General features: G+C 41.4%; 1 protein-coding gene across 5 annotated transcripts in view; it reads right to left on the bottom strand.

Annotated features, from left to right (window-relative positions):
• Positions 1 to 2,555: 2,555 nt before the first annotated feature.
• RANBP17 (RAN binding protein 17) overlaps positions 2,556 to 27,092 on the bottom strand; it is a 179,188-nt gene continuing 154,651 nt past the window's right edge. For all 5 annotated transcript variants that reach the window (XM_083493750.1, XM_083493747.1, XM_083493749.1 and 2 more), the window contains 3 exons: positions 10,875 to 10,973; positions 5,827 to 5,954; positions 2,556 to 3,267 (listed from right to left, as the gene is read on the bottom strand). In XM_083493750.1, the coding sequence (XP_083349876.1) occupies positions 3,171 to 3,267; positions 5,827 to 5,954; positions 10,875 to 10,973 (324 nt within the window). In that variant the 3' untranslated portion in view covers positions 2,556 to 3,170. The remainder of the gene's footprint in view (positions 3,268 to 5,826; positions 5,955 to 10,874; positions 10,974 to 27,092) is intronic.

Here is a 27,092-nt window from a genome sequence, read left to right as displayed (position 1 = left end):
CAAAGTACATCGGCCAGCTTTTGTCATCTCTAGAATTAACCTTGGTTCACTGGTACCAAGCAAGGATGTCCTTCTGCCCTTCATAATTATTTGCATCCAGCTGGAATCTACTTTAAGAGGAATAGCACATTACAGGTCGATGTCAGTGTGCAGACCAGACACAGAGCAGTTAGCCCACGAAGGCAGCTTACTACTCTGTTCCATTTTATTCTTTGTATTTTATCCAACAATACTCAAGTCCTTACCAGATATTTCCCCCCCTCTACTAAATATAACTTTGTTTCAAACACTTTTGTTGGGCAAATTACATTAGGGTGGATGGCGCAGGTATCCATTAGAGTTTATTTATCGTGATACAGTTTAGATCTCACGCTTATAAATAACTTATGTTATGGGGCTTTTGTTTGTAGAAATGTAACTTACATATTTTATTACGCTTTTTTGTAAACCTCAAAAAGAATGTTGTCAAAGCAGCACTCTTAAACTAAGGTACATAAAATCTGCACCACCATTATTTTTTAATACGGCAAGGAAGCATGCTATTTCTCGATAGTTTGAAAGGTTTGCTGTCACCATAAACTCACACCACAATAAAACATTAAAAAGTCGGAGGAATTATTTTATGAAGTGCATAGGCACCACAAACTGCATTGCTCTAAAGCATTCTTATGTAAGAGGAAACAGAATATTTTTCCAAGAGAGCTAGATCTGCCTCTCCCCTTCTCTCCCCACACCTCTCTCTTTTTTTTAAAGCCAAGCAACACAGCCTTTGCTGGGCTACAAAGCAACATACACTTGTTTACTTCTCTGTGTAAAAGCCTGGTAGGTGCTTGGTTTCATCTCGTGGCTATACAATGCTTTAGTGGGACGAATCAAACTGAAAATCCTAATTTGTTAAATTTATCGCTGCAATTTAAACTCCCACGTACTCAATTCAGAGGAAACTACTGTTGCCTACTTCTCGGATGCTTTTAGAATATTCCCCATCCCAATTATTTCCCCTCTATTATGTTCATGCCTGGCCCATAGCTATGGAGAAAATAGGGCACAGGAAAGAGAACTACGTAAAGTAGGGCAATTAAGAACACTTGAGGGAGGGGTGTTATTGCACAGATAAAAAACCCATTTAAAGGATTAAATTCTGGACTTAACTAATTTTGGCAGGGTTCCTTGGAACAACGGATAGATTTAACAGCAGCAGCTGGAACCGTAAAAACCCAAGGCCAAGTGCTATGGCACCCATTTCCATATCTAAAAGCGGGCCGGTTCAAATGTCCATGTATTCCAATAAGTTTCAGCTCTTAATGGTGGTTGAGAAGCTGTTCAAAATATGTGTATCAAGTTTCAGGAATGATCTTATTTATCTGGCAGTTTTGTATTAAACGTGAATCTCGGCGTTGGATTTATATGCTCCCGGGAGCCTGAAGCCATATACGAGGAAGCAGTACTAAATCCAGAGTGATCAGTTACAAGGGTTCTCAAGTCCAGCTTTCTAGAGAAGCTGGTTCAGACCCCCCCCCCCCCAAAAAAAAAGACTGATCTGAGGACACAGACAGATTGCACCCAAACAGCATTTCCTCCCACGGCATGACAAAGGAAGCCACAGTTAAGGGAAAGTTAGTTTGGATCTCAGCCTTTCAATGCGGAGGTACAGGTTTTCAAGCTAATGAATTTGGCTTTGCGCGGAAGTCAGATGTTGTTTACAGGGACGGAGAAAGAAAAAAGCACCTTGGACTGGAGCGCCTCGCCTCTTGAAACAAATAATTTGACGGAATAGCAGTTGCTTGCTTTGTTCGAGGGCTGGAGTGAGTTACGAGTGACAAGTCTCTCCTCCTGTATCAACAGCAGGAGCAAAATGCCAACTTTAAACAAAATGAAATCTGGGCACCCACGTGAAACATACCGAGGCAAACCACAGGTTCATCTAGCTAGTCTCCAAGGTCTCTGGAAGGGCTTTTCCCCCAGCCTTACTATGCGAGTCTGAGCCTAAATGATTGCAGGTTCAAGATTTTGAAAGGTGCACCGTTGCCCGTATCCTATGTGGGATGCTGCCTGAATAAGGAGTCAGAGGACCAGAGAAAAAACCATTCCAGCACCAAGCGTACTCATTTGCTCACATTCCCCACAGTGTTGATACAGAGCACGGCGCAGCTGTGGAGAGGACAAACGGCTGGCAACAGTTCCTTGCACAGAACCCTAATCCCAATAAAAGTGGATTCCCTGTGCCCCATGGACCCTTGGTGAGCAGGGCTAACTTCTAGGGTTTTCCTACTTGATCTATGTAGGGCCATTTAAGACGAATATGCCCTTTAGGTGCTGTGACAGGAGCAGTCTGTTTCTTTAAAAATATTAAAGTTCATTTTAATCCTACGCACAATTGCAGGGAATACTATACACAATTACCTGAAAGTAAGCCCAAATGAAAACAACAGGACTTTCTTCTGTGTAGACCTGTGTAGGATTGTACTGGTAATTCTTGCGCAAGGAATACTTTAGCAGTCAAAACACAAACTAAAGCTCTGTATTTTGTCCTAGAATGAAACATTCAAAATACGTGAGTGTGAAACGAACATTTATTCATTCTCAATTAAAGAATGGATCATCACCTGTAAGCTTCAAAAAGTACCACTTTCTTACTTTAATCCAGAATTGTTAATTTGCATTCTGCCAATCTTCTGCTTGTCAACAGTGCACTTAAGACATAAAGCTTTTTAAAAAATCTACATATCTACATATAGCCATATTGTTTACAAATTATGCTTTCTGTTACTCAGTTTAGATGAAGCTATGAGAGAAATAGATATGACATCGCTGTTTTTTTAAACTCTCTGATATTGGTCTAATCGCGGAACTGAAATTTCCCAGCAATGCAATTTCAGAAAGAAAATACACATTTTATTTTGTTCTTTGGTTAGATATTGTTTCTGCACCATTTAATTGTGAAAGGGGATAAGAAGTCTGGATACGGAAGTTCAAAATGGTTCTTAATGCCCAGTGTGATTTTTACATTGTTTCCAGTGTTACAAATCCTTACATTTATGCCAGAGATATAAAAAGGCAGAAGTTATTTAAAAAAATATTTTCTATTAAAGTCAAACCCTATCTAACAATATTGTGGTTCCCCAACCTTCAAAGTCTGTTCATTTATCAAACATCTTCTAAGTTCAGCATCAACTCATCATTTCTGAACTGCTCGATTCTGACGCCCCCTCGCAGCGCAGGGTTTCAGCCATGTCTCTGCGGAAGACGGACATATTCTGTGTGAATCTGGAAGCAAGAAGACAACAAACATGTTAAATGTCATTTCGGACTAAGCATTTAGAAAAGGCTGCTAAGAATTCTGAAAACAAAACAAGTCCTTTGTTAGGATTGAATTGCTATTGTCAGAAATTAACTCCCACAGCTGCAAGAAATCCTACAAGTAAAAGAAACACCTTTGAAAAATTTTAACAGATGATGATTATATTTGGATTATTTTAGTCTTTATTTGAGCTGGAAAGGAAAGCCCCCAAAGCATGTGAAGGTCAGAATTAAGGCACAGCTAAAACCTGAAAAAGTCTGGTTAATCAATGCAGGTGAACTTTCCTTCTCTATTTAGCAGTGAGAGTGGAACAATTTATGCATACGAACAGTGATGTCTCTTTCAAACCATTATCAATTCTCTGAAAAGACGATAATTAGCCATGATTATACCTTGGGTTTTTGGCGACGCGGGTGGCGCTGTGGGTAAAACCTCAGCACCTAGGACTTGCCGATCGCATGGTCGGCGGTTCGAATCCCCGCGGTGGGGTGCGCTCCCGTTGTTAGGTCCCAGCGCCTGCCAACCTAGCAGTTTGAAAGCACTTTTGGGTGCAAGTAGATAAATAGGGACCGCTTACCAGCGGGAAGGTAAACGGTGTTCCGTGTGCTGCGCTGGCTCGCCAGATACAGCTTGTCACGCTGGCCACGTGACCCGGAAGTGTCTGCGGACAGCACTGGCTGACGGCCTATAGAGTGAGATGAGCGCACAACCCTAGAGTCTGTCAAGACTGGCCCGTACGAGCAGGGGTACCTTTACCTTTACCGTTTTATACCTTGGGTTTAGATTTCCACCAACATTGTTTTTAAACTGAGAAGCAAACTTTTAAATCCATCCCTCTGATTTGCCCAAGGGTGAGAACCTTTTCTGTGTGGTTAATGATTTTGGTGTATTAGTTGAAGGCCTGTTCTTTGAGCCTTACAGATCCCTGCCTTATAAACAGCTCCAGGCAGGTTTGGAATTGCAACAAGCCCAAATATTTGGATGAAGACGCAGTCACTCTCTGTTTAGTCTACCCCATAAGAATGCTGTGAAGGTAAAACAGGGGAAAGTAACAAAAATGGATAAAAATAACAATAAAGATCATGTACATCTAAAATATAATTATTAGAAGCTATTAAACTGCCCACAAGGTAGCAGTTATAATGTAGCACAGTGGAGCAGATCAGCACACATTTGGGGCAGATTTCTCTACACTAATTCAAGCCTCAAGCTAACAAATGGGGAATTCATATGGGTCCTACAAGCCCTTATGACAGGAAAAAAAGAAAAATTATCCAACACTGGAAGGAAAGTTTTCCACCAGTCGTTGCACAAAGGGCTTTCCGTATTAGACTGTGCAGCCTATCACAGGCCAGAGCTTCTAAATAAATATTTGGGCATTTGGTATGCAGATACTGAGCTTTATACCTTTGGGCATAGTAGTTGTGTCGAGAATAACCAAATCTTTGTACCTGAAGCATTGATGGGAGCTGTAATTGTACCTTGGCATTGGGGTGGGGAGCACATTGCATTCAGTGACTTTTAAATTTGCCACCAAATGCAAACCCCACTGGGATTAGCTACTTTATGGAGGGCGATTTCTCACTGCTGAAAGTTGCCGCCAATCAGTTGAAATCCTTGCAGGTCCTGCCAGTGCCTGCAAAATAGCTCACCTGAGGTCATGCACACATCCAGTGACTGACAGATGGGAAGCCCCCATCGAACTGTCAAAGCGGCATGTGGGAGGTGAGGAGACAAAGGACCAGGCCCACTAGACCCAATCCCGTGTTCTTGCTGGGATTATGGAAGTGAGAGCTGGACCATAAAGAAGGCCGATTGCCAAAGAATTGATGTTTTTGAATTATGGTGCTGGAGGAGACTCTTGAGAGTCCCATGGACTGCAAGAAGATCAAACCTATCCATTCTCAAGGAAATCAGCCCTGAGTGCTCACTGGAAGGACAGATCCTGAAGCTGAGGCTCCAATACTTTGGCCACCTCATGAGAAGAGAAGACTCCCTGGAAAAGACCCTGATGTTGGGAAAGATGGAGGGCACAAGGAGAAGGGGACGACAGAGGACGAAATGGTTGGACAGTGTTCTCGAAGCTACCAGCATGAGTCTGACCAAACTGCGGGAGGCAGTGGAAGACAGGAGTGCCTGGTGTGCTCTGGTCCATGGGGTCACAAAGAGTCAGACACGACTAAACGACTAAACAACAACACCGTGGTGAGAAGCAGACACACAAAAGCCGTAAATCATGCCACTTCTGTGGCAACATCATGGATTTTATCCTTAGTTCCACGTTCATGGCTTTCTGAACCCACCAACACTAACAATAAATCTTGTTCCTGTGTAATGGCTCGGCTACATGCTCGCTATTGCTTTGGCACAAGATGACATTTCCATACATATACATGCACACACTGCTGTCTGAGCAACTGTGCATTTATGGTGTGTAACATACTTATCTGGGAAATCCCCTATTTTAAGGTTATTTTATCAGTCACAGATTTTTTTCCTCTATCTCAGGATATAGTGAAGCTTACCTGTCTCTGTTCTTTACTAGAAGGCTTTGTTCCACTCCTTCCATTAGGTTGCTAAAGCACTGATGAAGGACTTCTTGTTTGTTGGCAGGCTGACTGTTTATCAAGCTGGCTCTTAATTCACTGAAGTACTGGAAAAACAAAGAAGAAATAGTTATTAAAATGATGGAATGTAGCATACGGCTGAGTTTACAGGATCAAACTTTCTATTTATTTACTTAGTGCTACTATCTCTCTCTCTGTGTTTGTGTATAGCTAATAAAATTATATATATATATATATATATATATATATATATATATATGCGCAATAATGTACTGTGGAGTACAGTTTTTTCCGTTATGTAATGTAAAACTGACAGCATACAATGCCAAAGCATAGTAAGATACCAAACCTCTCCATAAAGTGGGGAAGATTTATTAACATTCGAAATGAACAGGAACCAGGTTGCATTCAACTTTTTTTAAAAAATCACCTCTTACCACCCTGCTGTCCCGCATTAATCATTCTGTTAATGCTATCTCCCAAATCCTAACAAGCCAACAACTTTGTAGGGAAAGACCAGATCCAGCTTTCCATTTAGCAGCAATTTCCATCCTTGAAGCAGCCAACAAAAAGGCTACAAAGTTCCTGGTGTATAGAGGATTGAATTTTCAAACTCCAATAATAAGTGAGCTCCATCTTGGGAATATGAATATCTAGTTCCAGCTACACTTTGGAATGAGGCACTTGATCATTGGAAGGTGTTTCAGGGCTCTTTAGCCCAGCCTGATAAGCAAGACACAAGCAAAACCCACGTGGTTCCACTGTACCCCAGTGCCAAGTGACGGCAAGAAGGAACAAGATTATTGTAACACAGAGGCCATTGACCAGAAGAAGCTAGTTGTATTTACATCCAATTGAAAGCAATAGGACAATTAAACATGGCTGGGATAAGTTCAGCATGACTAATGATATCGGGACTGTGAATGTTTGCTGTTACAGATATGGGAACAAAGGCCAGGACTAAGCAATGTAGTTTAGTCTTCCTATAAGGAATCGAGGAGGGATGCGGGTGGCGCTGTGGGTTAAACCACAGAGCCTAGGACTTGCTGATCAGAAGGTCGACGGTTCGAATCCCCACAGCGGGGTGAACTCCCATTGCTCGGTCCCTGCTCCTGCCAACCTAGCAGTTCAAAAGCACGTCAAAGTAGATAAATAGAAAGGTAAAACGGCGGAAAGGTAAACGCCGTTTCCGTGCGCTGCTCTGGTTCGCCAGAAGCAGCTTAGTCATGCTGGCCACATGACCCGGAAGCTGTACACCGGCTCCCTCGGCCAATAAAATGAGATGAGCGCCGCAACCCCAGAGTCGGTCACGACTGGACCTAATGGTCAGGGGTCCCTTTACCTTTACCTTTAAGGAATCGAGGCAACCCATTGTTGGTGAAGGAAAAACTTATTTTTCTTATATTTGTTAACATTTTAAGCACTGAGATTAGTTAAAAAATTTCCCACAAGGGCTCCCTTTCTTACAACTGCTTGGTCCTCACTCTGAATTTTAAGTTCAGTTGGGCCTTTTAAAAAACCAGTAGATCTTTTGAAAGAGGGACGATTGTTGACGTAACCCAAAAGGCCAATCTTCCTAATGGTTTTTGTTGGCATCCGTCTGTTTTGAGACACAATGGAGTGCCCCTCTGGGGGGGGGGGGTAAAGTCAAACTGCTGTGTTTGCAGCACCGACCCTCATAATACCGTATTTTTCGCTCTATAAGATGCACCAGACCACAAGACGCACCTAGTTTTTGGAGGGGCAAAACAAGAAAAAAAAATATTCTGAATCTCAGAAGCCAGAACAGCAAGAGGGATCGCTGCGCAGTGAAAGCAGCAATCCCTCTTGCTATTCTGGCTTCTGGGATAGCTGCGCAGCCTGCATTCGCTCCAAAAGACGCACACACATTTCCCCTTACTTTTTAGGAGGGAAAACGTGAGTCTTACAGAGCAAAAAATACGGTAGAGCAAAAAATACGGTAGAGCAAAAAATACGGTAATCCTTTGCTATTCGCACTTTTCAAGGGAGGCAACGGAGACGTTATCCCCCCCCCCCTTATCTGCTTTAAAGGATTGTGTAATGTGCCACAGTGCAATCTTGTGGCCCAAAGCACAAACCAGATCAATTTCACTAAGTGTAGCAAACACCCACATCCACCCACTGCATAGTACTGGGTGCTCCCCGCTAATGTGCTAAAAAAACCAATGAAAGTCTTCATTATTGAATCCTGCGAGGTTAAACCTCATTGTAGTGGGTTGTACTGGACTAGGACTAGGTCTGGGAAGTTGAACTTAGAGCAGCTCACTGGCTGACCCATCATACTCTTTTAGCTAACCAATCTCACAGGGTTGTTGTGATGATAAAGTGAAGGATTGGACCATGTACACCGCACTCAACACCTCGGAGAAAGAGAGGTAAAAATAAATTACAGTGGTACCTTGGGTTACATATGCTTCAGGTTACATACGTTACAGGTTACACACTCCGCTAACCCAGAAATAGTGCTTCAGCTTAAGAACTTTGCTTCAGGATAAGAACAGAAATTGGGCTCCGGCGGCACAGCGGCAGCAGGAGGCCCCATTAGCTAAAGTGGTGCTTCAGGTTAAGAACAGTTTCAGGTTAAGAACAGACCTCTGGAACAAATTAAGTTCTTAACCCGAAATACCACTGTATACTGATGATAAGCATCGTGCAATGGCGGGCTTGGAAACACTGATAGCACCAGCCTGCGCATGTTTACTCAGATGTGTTCAATGGGGCCTACTCTCAAGACAGAATTGCCACGCCAGATTGCATCCAAATTGGTGTTGGAACCGCGAACTGAAACAAACCACTGCTCATCGCTATACTGCTGGCTTCTCAGAAACCGGAGCAGCAAATGTTACGGATACTCGAAGCGCACAGAATATTTGCTGTTTTGTATCCTTTATATAAAAATATTTCCCAATAAGCCTATTAAAAAAACCCACCCACCCCAGTACCTGCCTCCTTAATGCAAGACGAGTCCTTAATACAGAAGACCTACTGATAAATAATGACACGCATATATACATTCCACGGCTAACCAAGCTCCATGATCATTAGAATGCAATATTGTTCCAGAAGAAAGAAAATTGTGCTAGCCTCATATTTCTTACTATTCATGATTGCATGGCTATATCTCCTTGTGAAATATTTAATTCCTTCTTACACTAAAGCTGCTAAAATCAAAACCACATAATTAATATAGAGTCAGGCTAATATTTAATACTATAAATCAGAGGCATTGGCTAAACAAAAATGTTGCCAAGAACAAGATTGGGAATGCATAAGACTACTTATTTCCGCTTTTTATAATGATGCACTGACTCAGGGCAGATAGAAAATGATTAGTTTTCCTCCCAAAGTAGGAAATATTGCTTCCATCTGTAAAGGATAATATTGTGATGTCATAAACTTTTTCTAAACACTGAATTTGCCCTTATTCCCTCTCAATCATTTTAAAAGAACTGCTCCTCGTATGGAGGTTGGATTTAAATCACAATAATACACCAAGAAGATGAATGACAGTGCTATTGGATATGGTTAAAATTGGATCCTTCAGCACAGGTGAATGATGAGACGGCGCTTCTATACTTGATATATTTTCTTCTTCTATTAGTTTCCTACCAGGGCTGGGATTTCGGTTTGAATTTTAATGTATGCGGCTGCTGCTAATCTTAGTGTCTTATTTTTTCCCAGCACCATCTTATTGTATAGACAATTCATTCTCCAAAGCAGTAATGCACTGCCACTTGTGACTGCCCAGGAGATAAATGAATTTGGAATAAAGTCAGAACGCGCACAGAAGTATGGAGAACGTTACAGGTCAATATCTCCAGGAACAATCCCTCAGTATCTGCAGCAAGCCTGTATATGTTCAGACGGGTTTGCACGGCTATACAGAAGTGGTTTCCTTTTCAGCTGGGTACCTGACCTTAGCCTCAAGTCCACAGACCCAAATTTGCATGCAAAAACCCTACAGGGGGTGACTTGTCTGAAAAATGACTCCTCTGTCCACCACAAAGCCTGGCGGTGAATATCAATGATGTTCTTTGAGAGGCAGTGGGTGCAACCACACATTTTGGGCTGTGCTTGCACACCAACATAATGAAATACTCTTGAAAACTTTTGGGAAGGAGGAGGGCTCCCCTCACCCCCAAATTCTCCTCTGCTGCTTCAACAGATGTATCAGTGGAGGAGCAGGGACTGCATGTGGTAGGTGTCTGGAGAACCCTCTCCTTCAACAGTTATAGAAGGAGGGCAGAGTCCAGGGATGGGGAACCTGGGGCTCTCCATTGTTGGACTCCAACTCCCATAGCCCCAGCCAGCATGGTCAATGGTCAGGGATGATGGTAGTTCCCTCCTTCCCATTGGTCTAGAAACACAAGTCAATTGGTTGCGAGCTAAAGGTTTGAATTCCGGCGACGGGGTGAGCTCCTGCTGCTCTGTCCCAGCTCCTGCCAACCTAGCAGTTCAAAAGCACACCAGTGCAAGTAGATAAATAGGTACCGCTGTGGCGGGAAGGTAAACGGCGTTTCCGTGCGCTCTGGCTTCCATCATGGTGTCCCACTGCGCCAGAAGCGGTTTAGTCATGCTGGCCACATGACCCGGAAAGCTGTCTGTGGACAAACGCCGGCTCCCTCGGCCCTGAAAGTGAAATGAGCGCCACAACCCCATAGTCACCTTTGACTGGACTTAACCATCCAGGGGTTCTTTGCCTTTACCTCACAAAATGAAAGAATCTGCAGAGGGGGTTGTGGAGCATCATTATCTAGTCTCAACCCCCCCATACTCATATTCATTTTTGTTATGCAAGGAATATAGGGTTTCTTTTTGCAATATGAAGTGTCTCCAAACACCTCTGCCTGATCCAAGAGACTTATTTCTTCCCTCTCCTCATTCTATTACAATCAGCAGTGGACTGTGAAAAGCAGCCTGTCAATACTAACACTGACTTGTCTCATTTTTAATCTAAATGAATGCCCTAGTTCTGGAATACTTACTTTCTCATTGAGAAGTATAAGGCCCAAGAGGGGTCTCGAGACTGACCACTGGTTTCTGCAGTCCTCAAAAATTATGGTGTTCATGAGAATTGACATCATCTGAAAAGAAAGAAAATGACCAAAAGTGTACCGGTAATTGGTGAATATACCACCATGCATGTCTAATCCCAGCTCCGAAATAAATGAACAGAATAAATAGAATTTCAAGTATTGCAGAAGTTACTTTTGACATGGCATGGGTATTTTAACCAGACAAGCTAATTTTTAAATACAAATTAACTTATGCAATATACTAATAATTTCCTTTGATTCCCAAATAGCAACCTTATCCGTAGCTTATTATAAAAACAGCAGAAGGGGGAAGAGAAGAGAAAACAGAAGAAAAAAAATTAAGGATAGACTTGTGTCCACCTGTTTTGAATGCAGACCTTAATGCAAACTTGTCAAACCCCTCGCTTGATGAAGATAATCTAGAGCTTCTGGACAGCTACTGGTTGAAGACCTCCAATGAGGGAGAGAGCATCACCCCTTTAGGTTAGAGTTTCCCAAACTTGGATCTCCATTTTTTTGGGGAGTACAACTCCTATCATCCCTAGCTAGCAAGACCAGTGCTCAGGGATGATGGGAATTGTAGTCCAAAAACCTCTAGGTAATTGGTTTCACTGTCAAACTGATCTTCTTATCAAGAAATGTCTCCTGATGTTCAACTGAAACCTATCCTGCTGTAATGAAAGATAATTAGATCTAGTTTTGCCCTCTGGGGCAGCACAGGGTCTTATTTATTTATTTATTAAAAATTTCAATTCCACCAGTAAGGTAAGGATTGAAATATAACAATGGATATTATAAAGGAGAAGGAACACAAAGAGAAATTTACATAGTGACAGAACGCTAAATTAAGGGAAGAATTCCATGGGGGACATTTCCCATGAAAACAGGATATTAATGAAATTCAAGCGTGCCATTATGGAGGATGCAAAGCCACAGAGCCGTATTCCCAAAAGCAGATTTCTGTAGTGAGATGGAAGGAATTTATGCTGGCCTTCAGATAATTGAGATGTTCCAGAGAGCTTCCTGGTCTCTTCTGAGAATGAACAATTTTTATTTGGGGACACACTATCGTGAGCTTTATAGATAGTGAAAAAATCAAAGTAAGCAAGACATTTCACAGTTTATAGCGTCCAGAACACAAACATCAGGTAGCGCCCAAGTAGTTTTAGAGTTCTACATTTGTAAAATTTGGTGAGGAAAAAGTAGTCCATTGCTGTAACAAAATAAGTAAAAAAATCCTCATCCCAGCATCAAACACATGGAAAATCCTTTGATTATTTTTTCAAAACCAACGAGTAGCAGTGAGGTGAATCCCCCGAGACCTGACATACACTGCAAGCCACATTGTAATAACTGCCCAAGAAAAAGTCAAACAACCTGTTTCACTAAATGAAAGAGATAATCCAGAACGAAGACACTGTCAAAGCTTCATCACTAGTAGTGTAATGGGGAGTACAACCTAGGCCTCCTTTCATTGTTGTCAGCACACATAGATGACTAACTATTACTCAGGCATACGGGTTAAAAAGATGATTCAAAATGGGCTGGAAATCTAATCTATTCACACACACATCCTCCTAAACTAGGCCTTTCTCAGCTTTGGGTTGGACTACAACTCCCATCATCCCTAATTAGCACAGCCAGTGGTCAGGGATGATGGGAGTTGTAGTCCAACAACATCTGAGGAGTCAAGGTTGAGAAAGGCTGTCCTAAGAAAAAGAAGGTACCTTTTACCACATGTGGTGGACGTGTCCTAAGGTGAAAGACTTATGGGAAAAGATATATAATGAACGGAAAAAAATGTTGAAATATACATTTATTAAGAAACCAGAAGCCTTTCTACTTGGAATAATAGGAATGGAATTGCCCAAAAAAGATGTTATATTGTTTTTGTATGCCACAACTGCAGCGAGAATTTTACTAGCCAAAAATTGGAAATCACAAGAAATACCAACAGTGGAAGATTGGCAGATGAAGATGTTGGACTTTTTGGAGCTGGCTGACCTTACTGGAAGAATCCACAATCAGAAAGAGGAGGAACATCAAGAAGATTGGAAGAAATTTAAGGAATATATAGCTAAATATTATAATATAACGTAAGTGGAAATACTTGCAAGTATCAAATTGGACTAGGATTAAAGTATGTTGAATTGTATAATACTATGGATTGAGAATATTATGAAAAGGAAGGAAGACAGTAATTTGAATAAGTTAATTTTATTAGAAAGTGGATATTGGAAAATTGCTACAATGTGATTTAATGAAACTCAGGGAGGATTCGAGGAAGTCACTTAACAATGTAAATCAAATTGGATTTTTAGTAGTAAGATTTATTTATTTTAATGTTTGTTTCTTCTTCTTTTCAATATGTTTTGTTATTTTGTGTGTGTTATATTTGTTATAAATTTGGAAAACTAATAAAAAAATTGGAAAAAAGAGAGAAAGGCTGTCCTAAACACCACCACCACCACAATGCTGTTCCATGGGAAACTAAAAGAATCAAAATTACTGGACTTCGGAAGCTGGCCGACTGAAGTAGAGCGTCTGCTTTGCAGGCCCAAGGGCCCATAACAGTTTCACTTAAAAAAATCTCTGACAGCAGATGTCAGAAAAGAACCCTGGTCTCCTTGATGGCAGTTAGAGAAGACAATGCTGGGTTTAATGATTTGGTTTAGGTTCCACAACTGCTTTCTGAGCAGAACATCAGGCGTCTGCAGCATTAGATGATGATGAAGAAGAAGAGTTTGGATTTGATATCCCGCTTTATCATTACCCGAAGGAGTCTGAAAGCCGCTAACATTCTCCTTTCCCTTCCTCCCCCACAACAAACACTCTGTGAGGTGAGTGGGGCTGAGAGACTTCGGAGAAGTGTGACTGGCCCAAGGTCACCCAGCAGCTGCATGTGGAGGAGCGGAGACGCGAACCCGGTTCCCCAGATTACAAGTCTACCGCTCTTAACCACTACACCACACTGGCTCCAACTCTTGCCAAATAACTTGCAAATACAAAACGGTTCTGCATGAATACCTGGTACAACACGCACACAGACATCTAGTTTTGCCTGTGCTTTCCATCTCTACAATGGTCTGATGCAACAAGAGCATGGGTTGCACAGAAACTGCAATATACCTAGGAGAGGCGGAGAGCATAATGTACAAGATTTGTTTTGGGGAATTAAACCATATTGCTCTTTGTTAGAAGCTGAACGCAATGTTGCTGGCTGGTGGTCTTGGTGGCACAGATTCTGTGTGTCACTAGGTAGGCAAGATCTCATTTAAACAGCAACTATTTAAAGCAAGGCACATTTGGTGTGAGTTGGGCCTAAGCCAGGTGGTTATTGAACTGGTTGGAAAGCTGCACCCAAAGCAGAGAGAAGGTGTTACTCTGGTGTGGTCAGCTGATGTTGGTGATGAAGTGACTGAAATGCTCATGAAAAATACAGATGTTACAATCTTAGAAAGAACAGCAATCAATGGAGAGGAGATGAATACAGTTTAAAACAACCCTGAAACAAAGTGGGACACTATATTGTAGAAACAACACTCAATAAAGTCAAATGTAAAAACACACGCACCATTTTTGTGCTTTTAGCAAGGAGGGTTATTTTTAACATTTACATTTTGATTATAATCTGCCACCTGGCTTTACATTGGGCCGCAAGGTGAAGTTCAATAGGACAAGGGAAAGGAAATAAAGCCTGTTTCAGTTTGCTTTCCAAAGTATTGTATGTAGGATGTGGGAGGTTAGGTCTCAGAAGGAGAGGAAACCGTGTGCGTCATATCTAGTTTTGAACACAATATTTTAAAAAGGATACCCACACGTTCAAAGGAATGCAACAATGATAAAGGGCTTTTGAACAACTCACAAGTGGGAAAGCTTGAAAGAAAAAGAACATTTGAATTTATTGCCTGTTCTCATTACACATGCATGATCCAGAGATAACGCTTGCTCTCTGGACTGACAGTGGTTCCAGAAAAAAAGTCACTTCCTCCAACATTTCTAGTAAAATAGACTTACACCTGAGCAATATGATACAATGAAAGAAAAAGCTAAAAGTCATTAGCAGAAAACATAAGATATGCAAATAAAACATAGCAATTCCCTCCATACTGCAACCAAACAAATAGAAATCAAATGGGGCGTCTATTGCAGTATATTAATCTTATATTTTATATTACAATTAAATTACAATTATTTCAGTTTAACATTATCAAATTGCTGTTTTTAAATCAAGGTCTTCATAGCACTGATATAAATATCTCCCCTGGATGGTTTCATAACTCAATTCAATGCAGGGGTACGCAATCTCCTAAATGCCACGTCTTTTTACAACTGCGCAGAAGTTCCGTACATCAGTTTAACAGCAGCAGAATAAATTTAGAACAAAAATTATCACCTAGTCGAGAGCTCTGTGTGCATAATGCTAGCTGAAAGAGGAACTGTAAATAGGCGTTGTACTATGTGTGGCTCCCATGTGTCCCCATGTGCATAGCAGAAACCAAAGCTCAGTGAGCTAACACATAGTTTTGCAGTAGGAGAAGAAGAGAGGGAAGGCATGGTCTGGCTAGAATTGGGGAGAGTCAAAGGGGCAGGGCTTGTGTATTTCCTAAAGGGCTCTCCTATAGTAAAAGCTATGGTTTTCCCAGTAGTGATGTATGGAAGTGAGAGCTGGACCATAAAGAAGGCGGATCGTCGAAGAATTGGTGCTTTTGAATTATGGTGCTGGAGGAGACTCTTGAGAGTCCCATGGACTGCAAGAAGATCAAACCTATCCATTCTGAAGGAAATCAGCCCTGAGTGCTCACTGGAAGGACAGATCGTGAAGCTGAGGCTCCAATACTTTGGCCACCTCATGAGAAGAGAAGACTCCCTGGAAAAGACCCTGATGTTGGGAAAGATGGAGGGCACAAGGAGAAGGGGACGACAGAGGATGAGATGGATGGACAGTGTTCTCGAAGCTACCAGCATGAGTTTGACCAAACTGCGGGAGGCAGTGGAAGACAGGAGTGCCTGGCATGCTCTGATCCATGGGGTCACGAAGAGTCAGACACGACTAAACGACTAAACAACAACAACAACAACCTCCACCCTAATTTGAGTACTGCATAACTGTTTCAGTATTCTCACATAAACAACATAAACACAGGGAATAAAGTTCCTATGGGAAATGTCAAAATAAGGTGCAGAAGCAGAAACAAGTACTGTACAGTGGTACCTCAGGTTAAGTACTTATTTCGTTCCGGAGGTCCGTTCTTAACCTGAAACTGTTCTTAACCTGAAGCACCACTTTAGCTAATGGGGCCTCCTGCTCCCGCCGCGCCGTTGGAGTACGATTTCTGTTCTCATCCTGAAGAAAAGGTCTTAAACTGAAGCCCTATTTCTGGGTTAGCGGAGTCTGTAACCTGAAGCGTATGTAACCCGAGGTACCACTGTACTGGTGTTAGCTAGCAACTTTGTTATCACTGAATTTGAGACTTTGTTGTTGTTCAATTTGGGAAATCGAAATGAAAATTTGTTAGTCAGGTGATGCAATATGAAATCCATTCATACGAAATCCTTTTTTAAAATAAAAATAAAAATGGAGACTTCTGTGACATTTGCAAGTGATAAATGTTGGGCTGAAAAGAAACAAATCGTGAGGGTATTGCCATAGTGTGAATTCCCATGAGCATTACAACCTTTTATAGAGAATGATGCTGACCTGCATTTTGTGAAGTACAGTGTAACATGCACAAGGTCTTTGCTTTGGAGGCATTCATTTCTGGATGTCAATAAATGAATTTTCACATGTTACATTCATTTGCCAGAGGTTTTCTTTCCACGGTTTCCAATAAATATTTCCCTAAGTTTGATACTTGTCCATGAAACATAAGCTCTATATGTATACTGCCATGGACGGGGGCAAAAGTGATTCATAATTTTAGAGAAAACACTTATCCAAGCTACATATAAATTATTTAGGTCGCAAAGCTGTTACACCAGTCACTTTTTTTTTATTAAAGCATTTAAACTACCTGTGGCACACTTCTTGATTATTTTTGTAGGGAAGATTAAGGCAGTTAAGAAACGAATAATTTAATGTAATTGCAGTTAAGTAATACTAGTTAAAACATAAAATATTATGTAAAGAAGTTTACAAACCTCGCCACGGAATTACCCAAATCACTCTTGTGTTTGAACCGTTTGGCAACTTGTCCAAGACTTACAGGAGTCTCTAGAAATTCAGCTATATTAGAAAGTGGTGAGGTTTTATAAACAGAGGGAGGAGAAATGAGCATTGTGGAACAATCCATTATCAATATGAATTATTTTTAGCCTGATTTTTAATTAGGGAGGTTTCCTGAACTCTAATCAAAACCCTGCTTAAAGAAACAAATTAGGAATACAGTGGTACCTCAGGTTAAGTACTTAATTCGTTCCGGAGGTCCGTTCTTAACCTGAAACTGTTCTTAACCTGAAGCACCAGGAGTCTGTAACCTGAAGTGTCTGTAACCTGAAGCGTATGTAATCTGAGGTACCACTGTAAATTCCACGATCAGTCCTAACCATTTTCAAGAGTGCCAGGAATGAGTGAGGCCTCTCACAAACTGAGCTTTGTGCATACAGTGGTACCTCGGGTTACATATGCTTCAGGTTACAGGCGCTTCAGGTTACAGACTCCGCTAACCCAGAAATAGTGCTACAGGTTAAGAACTTTGCTTCAGGATGAGAACAGAAATCGTGCTCCAACGGCGCAGCAGCAGCAGGAGGCCCCATTAGCTAAAGTGGTGCTTCAGGTTAAGAACAGTTTCAGGTTAAGTACGGACCTCCGGAACGAATTAAGTACTTAACCCGAGGTACCACTGTATGAGGAAAAGCAGGAAACAGTGCAATGTGCTCTGATGTGCACAATTCATGTAATGAACAGTGACAAATTCTCACGATGAATGCGGCCTTCTAAAACTCTCCGCCCTCCAGCCAAGGTTGTAAAAGAAGATCTAGCAATCTGAGCAAAGTCAGGAAAAATCACAAAACATGCAAATGTTTTGCATACAGAAGGTCCAAGTTCAAAACCCTGGCTACTCCAGGTTTTGCTTTTTTAAAGAAGGAACTCCGATAGCACGGTTGCGAAAGATTCATCTTGCCCTAGGCTTTGGAAAGCTGGTGCCTGTCGCAGCAGAAAATAATGGGCTAGAGTAGTGTTTCCAAAGCTGGGAAGATCTGGGGGGAGGGGGATGAGTGTAGAAAAAGAAAAGAAAAAGTACAAAAGAAGTATAAAATTAAGTCATAAAATTTCAATCCATTTGAAAATTCAAATACAGTGGTACCTCGGGTTAAGTACTTAATTCGTTCCGGAGGTCTGTACTTAACCTGAAAATGTTCTTAACCTGAAGCACCACTTTAGCTAATGGGGCCTCCTGTTGCTGCCGTGCTGCCGGAGCATGATTTCTGTTCTCATCCTGAAGCAAAGATCTTAACCTGAAACACTATTTCTGGGTTAGTGGCGTCTGTAACCTGAAGCGTATGTAAACCAAGGTACTACTGTAACATAATTAGGAGAGTTGGGGAGGCATGGGATTTTTATGTTAGCTAAAATGGGGCAATGGGTAAGAAAGGTTGAAAAACACTGGGCTAGATGGATTTGATAATGTACACATGGAATCTGTATGTGATTATTTTTAAAGTAATTTTAGTTCTTGGAGAATGTTTCTTATGTCTTACGACCTATTTGCTGTCATTGCTGGGCCACCTATTCAGTTGTATCTGTGGACAAAGGCATCACAGATGGAATGGAATTTTAGATTGCAACACGGGCAACACTCTTTCTATATAATCAATCACTTTTCAAAGTGGTAGGGTAACTTGAAATCCTGTGAATCTTGGGAAACGAAGAACGAAAGCTCTCACCTTCATATCAAGTGTGTGGAAATTAAGTTAAGACAACCCAAAATACATTATGAATGGAACAGTTTAACCACAGGAAGTGACCCTGCTGAAGGGAAAAAAACAAATTCAGTTTCACAGGTGTTTCTTTCTTTATTTAGGAAGACATTTTGAATAAGAGCTCAAGCGTTTCTTACACCTGCTGTATCTATTAACATCATGTAATAACAGTTCCACACCAATTAAAAAGCTAGTATCTCATCCTATCTTACGGTTTACTGCTGAAACTTTTGACAACTGGCAAAATGCCTTCCAAACTGCTGACAAGATAATAAAGTTGATGTCTACATTTTATCTGAAAGTAAATACAACAGTAATGGGAAGACAGGAAGCAGTTTGACTGCAAATGTGCCAGTCTAATGCCTCACTCTAAAAACAATGTTGATTCAAAATATCAATTTTAAGCACTTTCAGTTTGATTTGCAGATTTCCAATATGTTGACATCAATGCTATTAAAAGCAAGTACCGGTGAAGGGCAATGCATCTGACATGCAGCCCAGCTGGATGCGACAACAGCAGCCATGTTTGTGGCTCATGTGTCTGCCTGGTTCACTCGTAAAACAGGGAGATGGAAGGTCCAGTTGTGATTCGAGTACCCGTCCCCCGCTTTGGGTTAATAAAGACACGTGGACACAGTATATTAGGTTAATGGGGTAGAAAAGGCCACAACTTTATTGATTACAGCATGTGAAAAGGTATTGGCTTAGGCATTGGAATGGAGGAAATTTGACTCCACCCACTCAGAGAGAGGTGAGTCTGACGAGGGGTTAACCACCAGTAGGGGGAGCCTGTTGATGCCAATACAACTATAAGCTCTCCCCTGATGCCACCGGGGGTCGTGTCATGGCCCCCCGCCACACAGGGCATCAGACAGGATCCACGACCGCCAGATTCCTTTAACGGAATACAGTGGTGCCCCGCAAGACGAATGCCTCGCAAGACGGAAAACTCGCTAGACGAAAGAGTTTTCCATTTTGGAGGTGCTTCACAAAACGAATCTCCCATGGGCTTGCTTCGCAAGACGACAATGTCTTGCGAGTTCCTGCTGGTTTTTTCCCCTTTCCCCCCTTTTTCTAAGCCGCTAAGCCGCTTATCAGCTGATCTGATCTGCAGATAAGCCGCTAAAAGCCGCTAATAGCGCTAATCCGCTAATCCTTCAATGGGCTTGCTTCGCAAGACGAAAAAACCGCTAGACGAAGAGAATCACAGAACGGATTCATTTCGTCTTGCGAGGCACCACTGTACCCATAAGTGAAGGGGTAGGCGATGGCCACACCTTGACCTTCCATACACCAACAACACATTCCAATGCCTAACCGCAGCGGCCGCATTTGAGCGGCTAAACCACGCCCCCGCAGTGTCTCCCGATTGGGTGCCCAGCTGGGAGGCATGGCGCGCCAGCAGGGGGCAGACGCGAGGATCTGGTCCTGCTCACAACCCCTCCCCTCCGGAAGGAGGAGAGGCTTTGTTAACATCAAAATGGCTGCACCGTTAGCACAAGAGTTTGGGTTGCTATGGATTTATTTTCCTGCAGGTTAAATAGGTGGTGTGTGGCTGACGTGCTGCACTTACAAGCAGAAACATAATCCGAAGAGGCATCTCTTGTTCTTGTCTACACTGAATTCCTTGTCAGCTCTCTATTGTGTGCTGTGTCATTTCCAGGCTGCTTTATATATTGGGTGTGTGATGCACCCAACAGATGTTTTCAAACTCAAGCACCCTTGTATCTTCCCATCTGGGCTTTTGGATGTGCAGATTTTTCTTCCTCAAGGCTTGAATAACTTATCGCTCACAAAAAAAAAAAAAAAAGGATTTGTGAGTTGCTCATTTGGATGAAGCTTGGCATTCTTCAACTAGCAAACTCATTAAAGAGTCCCTTCCAGTCAGAGTATATCATATTGCAGTATGGACCGTTTGGAAATTACGACGAGCTCTTTAAGCACTTAATCAAACATATTTCTCCTTTTGGCAATGCTAACGCGGGCCCTTCGTAGAACAAACGCTCCACATGTTACCATATTTGCACTAAATTTTCACTATTGGGATTGGATAACAGCTCCTCTTTGAACAATCACTACCACATGATTAATGAGGGGAGAAAATAGCTTCCATTACAAGTGCCTCTTGAGAGAAGAAAGGCGCAGACAGCCTGATCCTCTTAATAGCTGTGTCATATGCTTCCTCCACCAATGGCCTTGGCAAGAGTCTATGATTGCAAAGCTAGCTTTTAGCCTACCAGCCCTCCACATCTGGCCCTAAACTGTTGCTGGAACCTTCGGTGTCTGTTTTATACTTAAATCAGTGGGACATAAACTCTGCGCCATTTCTTCCTAGTGCTTGATCATTGCAAAATATCTTCCTTTCTATTCTATGGTGATCAAACAGACACTGTTTTTGAGAGTCATTCCTCTTCCACAAGATGGTGAAACCAGAAGGTAGTTTTGCAAAGCGGGGTGGGGGAAAGTGATAGAAGAGCATGTTGAAGAATACAGTGGTACCTCAGGTTACATACGCTTCAGGTTACACACTCCACTAAGCCAGAAATAATGCTTCAGGTTAAGAACTTTGCTTCAGAATAAGAACAGAAATCGGGCTCCGGCGGCGCGGCGGCAGCAGAGGCTCCATTAGCTAAAGTGGTGCTTCAGGTTAAGAACAGTTTCAGGGTAAGTACGGACCTCTGGAACAAATTAAGTACTTAACCCGAGGTACCACTGTACTTCCTTTTTTTTTTGAAAAAGGATGTTTATTTTCCATTGACTCCTAATGGGTATCAAAAAAAGCAGCCCTGCTCTTGAAATCATGATAGGCAAAGTATACAAAATCTATATGCTGTGTCTCGGTATTGCACAATTGTTTGCCAAAACCTGCATTCCAGTGCAGACCAGGAAGAGATGAAAAGGACAGAAATTAGACTGGTCATGAACTATCAAGAATAATGGCTTGATGTTTAGAGAAAGGGTTTTGAAAGACACAACAAAGTTTATAAGGGAAAGATAAAGACTAAAGTTCAAAAAAATGTTAGTGCCTTGGGTGAAAAGAAAGGTGTGACTCTTAGCCTAGCACAACTTCTACCTGGATAGCTCAGTTGGTTAGAGTGTGATGCTGATACTGTCAAGGTTGCAGGTTCGATCCCCGTTTGGGACAACTGCATATGCCTGCACTGCAGGGGGTTGGACTAGATGATCCTCAGGGTCCCTTCCAACTCTATGATTCTATGATATAAAGGTAAAGGTAAAGGGACCCCTGACCATTAGGTCCAGTCGTGGCCGACTCTGGGGTTGCGGCGCTCATCTTGCTTTATTGGCCGAGGGAGCCAGCGTACAGCTTCTGAGTCATGTGGCCAGCAGGACTAAGCCACTTCTGGCGAACAGAACAGCGCATGGAAACGCCGTTTACCTTCCCGCTGGAGTGGTACCTATTTATCTACTTGCACTTTGACGTGCTTTCGAACTGCTAGGTTGGCAGGAGCAGGGACTGAGCAACAGGAGCTCACCCCATCACGGGGATTCAAACCGCCGACCTTCTGATCGGCAAGTCCTAGGCTCTGTGGTTTAACCCATAGAGAACCACAAATTATTCTAGAAGATCGGCTTATTTGTGTGTTTGGCAAAGCATTAAAGAGACATGCTGGAACAGCTTGTATATGTATACAGACTTCTTTAATCCTCTTTGTTCTCAAGTGGTTCACAAACTGATCCTAAATTTTATGGAACAATTTGTTACTTGCAACTATTCGCATTTGGAACAAATGATAATTTGAAAGCACATTCTTATAAAATGACGGGTGGGAAATTGAATACTAACAGTAGCTATTCCAAATGACTGGAATTACTGAGTGGCAACAGGTCTTCCCTTACTGCATTATAAAAAGTAATCAAGAGTCTTTTTCAATTAATATAATTTCTCACAACCACCACCCATCAAAGCTAAAAGTAGCAGGATACATTCTGGCATTATTAAAAAGAACTTCCTTGAATATTGCTTCTCCTACTTAATACTGCTTCTGTACCAGTCTCTTTGGATTCCTCTGGTTAACCAATGTTCACTGGAATATTTATTACAGACTGGAATATTGCTCTTTATGCCAAAAAGAAGTTAATTGGTTTTCTGTCGGTAGCATTAATCTGAGTACATCAATAACTAACCAACTAAAGAGCACTATTTGTGCTGCTTAAATGGCAGCACAAATCGCAAAAGCTCTAACCATAATAAACTAGCAGAGACCTCTTCTCTAGTAGAGTATTTGAGGTAAGAAAAGGGCCAACTCAATTGCATGCAGAGACGCCTATGATCTATGGAACCAAATTTTCACCAAAGATTATCGCTGTTTTCAAAGAAGTCAAGGACCCAGTTCAAGATCCACAATTTGGGCAATATGAAGTCGATGCCATGTGAGCTCAGAAGAACCAGGAAATAGAACAAAAGATATGCCCCTAAAACCTGGAAATAAATGAACTTTGATTCTTGACTGAGAACTATATTTTAACCAGATTTGAAGATGGCCTTTTAAAAAAAAATTGGGGGGGGGGGGACTATTGTTTTTGTTTATTACTACATTATGTATTTTTGTGGCCTTATATCCCAAACCCTCAAATGAAGGGCAGAATGGGAATTTAATTTTTTTAAAATACATACATTTGATGTGAGAGTTCGCCAGTGCAGTATGGTGCCTAGAACTGGGGTGGCTAACCTGTTACCCCCCCCAATCCTATTGTACTTCATCAGACCCAATCAGCATAATAAATGCTCAGGGAAGATGGGGAGTTGTAGTTGAGCAACTTGGAAGGCCAAAACCTAACCATTGCTGGGCCAGAATGTTTAGACAGATTAGGTGGATTTGAGTTCAATCCCCATTCAGTCATAAAGAACACCGAGCAACTTGGCTATGCATGACCCCGCCGCCCATGTTGCCACCCCATCATTAGAACAGGGTCTACTGGATCATGCCAATGGCCAATCTAGTTCAACACTGTGTTTTCAACAGCAGTCAATAAGAGGCGGCCAGGAATGCAGGCAACAGCTTTCCCCATGGTCGTTCACTTCCCTGTAACACGCATTCAGAGACATACCAAGAAGCTCTGACTACAACCACTGGGACATTCAAATAGACAGATGTGCAAATGTTTCTGCAACACTTACTATTTCATTTCATCCTAAAATAAAAATGCAGGCAGCCTGTGTAAAACATAGGAAGAAGGGCAAGGCCAGCTTTTAATCAAATGGTTACATCCTGCCATTTGGCAACATCCGTTTTATGCGGAAAACATAACCAAAACGTTTTGTACGACTTCTGAATCAAAAAGTAACAAAGTCAGACAACTGCAAAGAAGTGGGCAAATTCTGATACAAATATTTTTAAAGACTGTTCCGTGTTTGCTGCTGTTTTAAAGGAGGTTTGCCTAGAAAATTACAACTGTTCAGTAAGCATGAGAGATTTCATTTGTAATTCAAAACACCCCGGTTATTTGTTTTTCCTCAAAATATAAAGGTAAGCCGTGCTTTATAAATATGCAACAAAGTTTCAAATAAGATGCAAACACCAGCATCCTAATGTTTTCATTTAATTACCCCTGAAACGCATTCTATTTAATATTCATTACTCAAAAGCCAATTTAAAAGGGAAAGAGGTGATGGTACTTATTCAGAAAGACATGCTTTCATTCACTGCAATAGTTATCTAATATACGGAAGTTAATAAAGCAGATTAATCTACAAGTCCCTTTAAGCCATCACTGAGTTTAGAACAACTGCCTCTTTGACCTTTAACCCTCCTGCTGTGCACCAGTAGCAGGTGCCAGCTGCGCTAAAACGATGGCTGACGTGTTCGAACGCAAAGCCTTTTCTTACTTGCCTCTGACCAGCAGCTGACCCTGTAGGAGCAATTGTTTCATCTGCTGGCCTAAAGGGTACATAAACCAGAAACGGATAAACAAAAAGCATATACACACCAGCTGCCTAGCCTTAGGGTACACCTCTACCATCAACACCTCTAGCAATTTTTTCTGAAAGCCAAATTGCAGCCTTTTTGTCTCCATCCATGGACTATGCAATACTTGTTACTTTACGAAGCTAAACTTCCATGCACACCAAAGTAGCACACTGTATTGTTAAGCGCTTAACAAGCTTTGTGATCAGGGAAGTCATTTTTGCTTGATTTGACTGTTTTGTTTTGCAAACAGATTGCACTCTTAAAGTACAACTGCTTTGAAGAACTATAAAGTAGCAAGCTTCGGATTAAAAGCTGAAAAGTTATGCAAGATGCAAAACGATGGACGAAAGGTTTAGTGGGGTCCCCTCCTCCATTCTATAATTTTACACAGAGCATTGTAAGCACAGCATTCTGTACAGGTGGAATTATACCTGCATTGTGCTTTTATCAAAGCTGCTGACACCGTCACACCATTATGAAATATTGTTTTGCTTATTGAATTACTCTGCCTTAAGATGAGAAGGCAATTATTTTGTTGATAAAAGTTACACGAGCACAAAGGCAGAGTAATTAATAAATGTATTATACGTCTGACAGAATAAAAAGTTAATATATTTTAAGGCACATCCAGTGCCTCCCCCCAAATTCATGAAATTATTTATATTAAACTATCAATCAATGCTGAAATGCCTAAATTTATGTCAATAGTTCAATAAGTGGCTTTGAGATTGAATTTTGGCTCATTCAATAAAGTATCTTTTCCTGTTCCTTAACCACCCACATCTCTGCTGATTTGGTCTACAGCTGTTATATTTCTTTCAATTAAGAAAAAGTTATGATGCTTATTGGATCATATCCTTAAAATATGCTAAAGTCCTGAATCCGGATATGAGTGGTTGCCCATTGTTTGGGGCCTGAGGGTACATTTAATTTTGACAGAGTGAGATGGGGGCATCGCCCCCTCTGGTTGCTTTTCCCCTCCCTCCCCTGGGTTACACTCCCCTCCCCTGAGAAAGAGAAAAGGCACACACACATTTGTTTAAACAAATCTTCCTCTTGTGTTATCGCCACCCCACCCCACACTTCATAGTAGGGCTATAGACTTGTCCACATAGTATTCTAGTTGCTCTAAAAATGACTGAGATGCCATCTGAAAAGGTAGAATCAAAAAGGTAACGTGCTATACAGTACTGAGAACATTCATCCAAACATAAACAGGGGTGATCAGACTTTTGCTTTTTTACTTCTTGTGAAAAACATTAGCGTGAAACATTAAGGCATTTTATTAATGGCGTATTTTACCCCGATCCCCCTGTGAAGCAGACTAATTTTAAATCCTTTTGTAAACTACTAGGCACGCTGCTGCTTCTCCCACTGCTTAATACCAAGAAAAGCAATCAGAATTTTAAATATGAAGAAGGTACCGCAAAGTATGTCAAAGCACTGAATATCTACTGCAAGTTACACATGGGCTCCCCATAGGAAGGACAGACTATTCCCTCTAGGGGCTGTGGTTAACTTTGGGATGAACAACATAACCAGCACTGAAGAATGGAAACTTCTATTGATTTATGAACTGCAGAAAACGTATTAACATAACTTCTATTTACGTTGGAGCAAGTTGTTAAGTTACAGCTTATGTATGCGATTCAAACATTAGTTAATTAAATGAAACACTTTAAAAAAACAGTTGGGGAAGGGTGTTGGCTTTGTTTAATCTTAGCAAGGACGGAATAGCTGCATTTGTAATTTGTAGTAAAAGAAAAAGCAAGCACAAGGATATTTAAAGAGGATGCATTTTACTACGTTGAACAAGACTGTATTAAAGCTTAGAAGTGATACTGGTTAGGAATATAAAACAACACCCAATCATATAATAAAAAAAAGAAATTATGCATAATTGGGCTTCTTACATTCCACGTTTCTAGAGCAGTTTCACTTATGTGAGCAAGGGCAACTCCATTTGCATTCTACACAAATTTCTATTTCATTTCTTCAGCAGGCAAGATCAGGCAACTGAGAGAGCTAAAACCTCTTAAAGATCATTGCTCCAGGTCTAACTATCTGATATACACTCACAGAAGTAGTTTTCATTCTGAGACATAATTAAATAAATGCCTTTCACTGAACTTCTAATACTCTTAATAAGACTATATGTTTTAAATGCCTCTGACTATATCCACAATATTATTATTCCTACCCCTCAAGGCTTTAGCAGAGGTCCTGTTTATTGTATAACCCAATCAAGCCAAGCAGTGAAGCACTTGGATAGTCTGCTCTTTGCTATGTGTTCAGATGTTTTATGAAGTTACGA

Source organism: Podarcis liolepis (genome assembly GCF_965112155.1).
Source record: "Podarcis liolepis genome assembly, chromosome: 3".
NCBI lineage: Eukaryota > Metazoa > Chordata > Lepidosauria > Squamata > Lacertidae > Podarcis > Podarcis liolepis.
The sequence above is the reverse complement of the archived record's forward strand: the minus strand, read 5'-3'. Positions and strand labels throughout refer to the sequence as shown.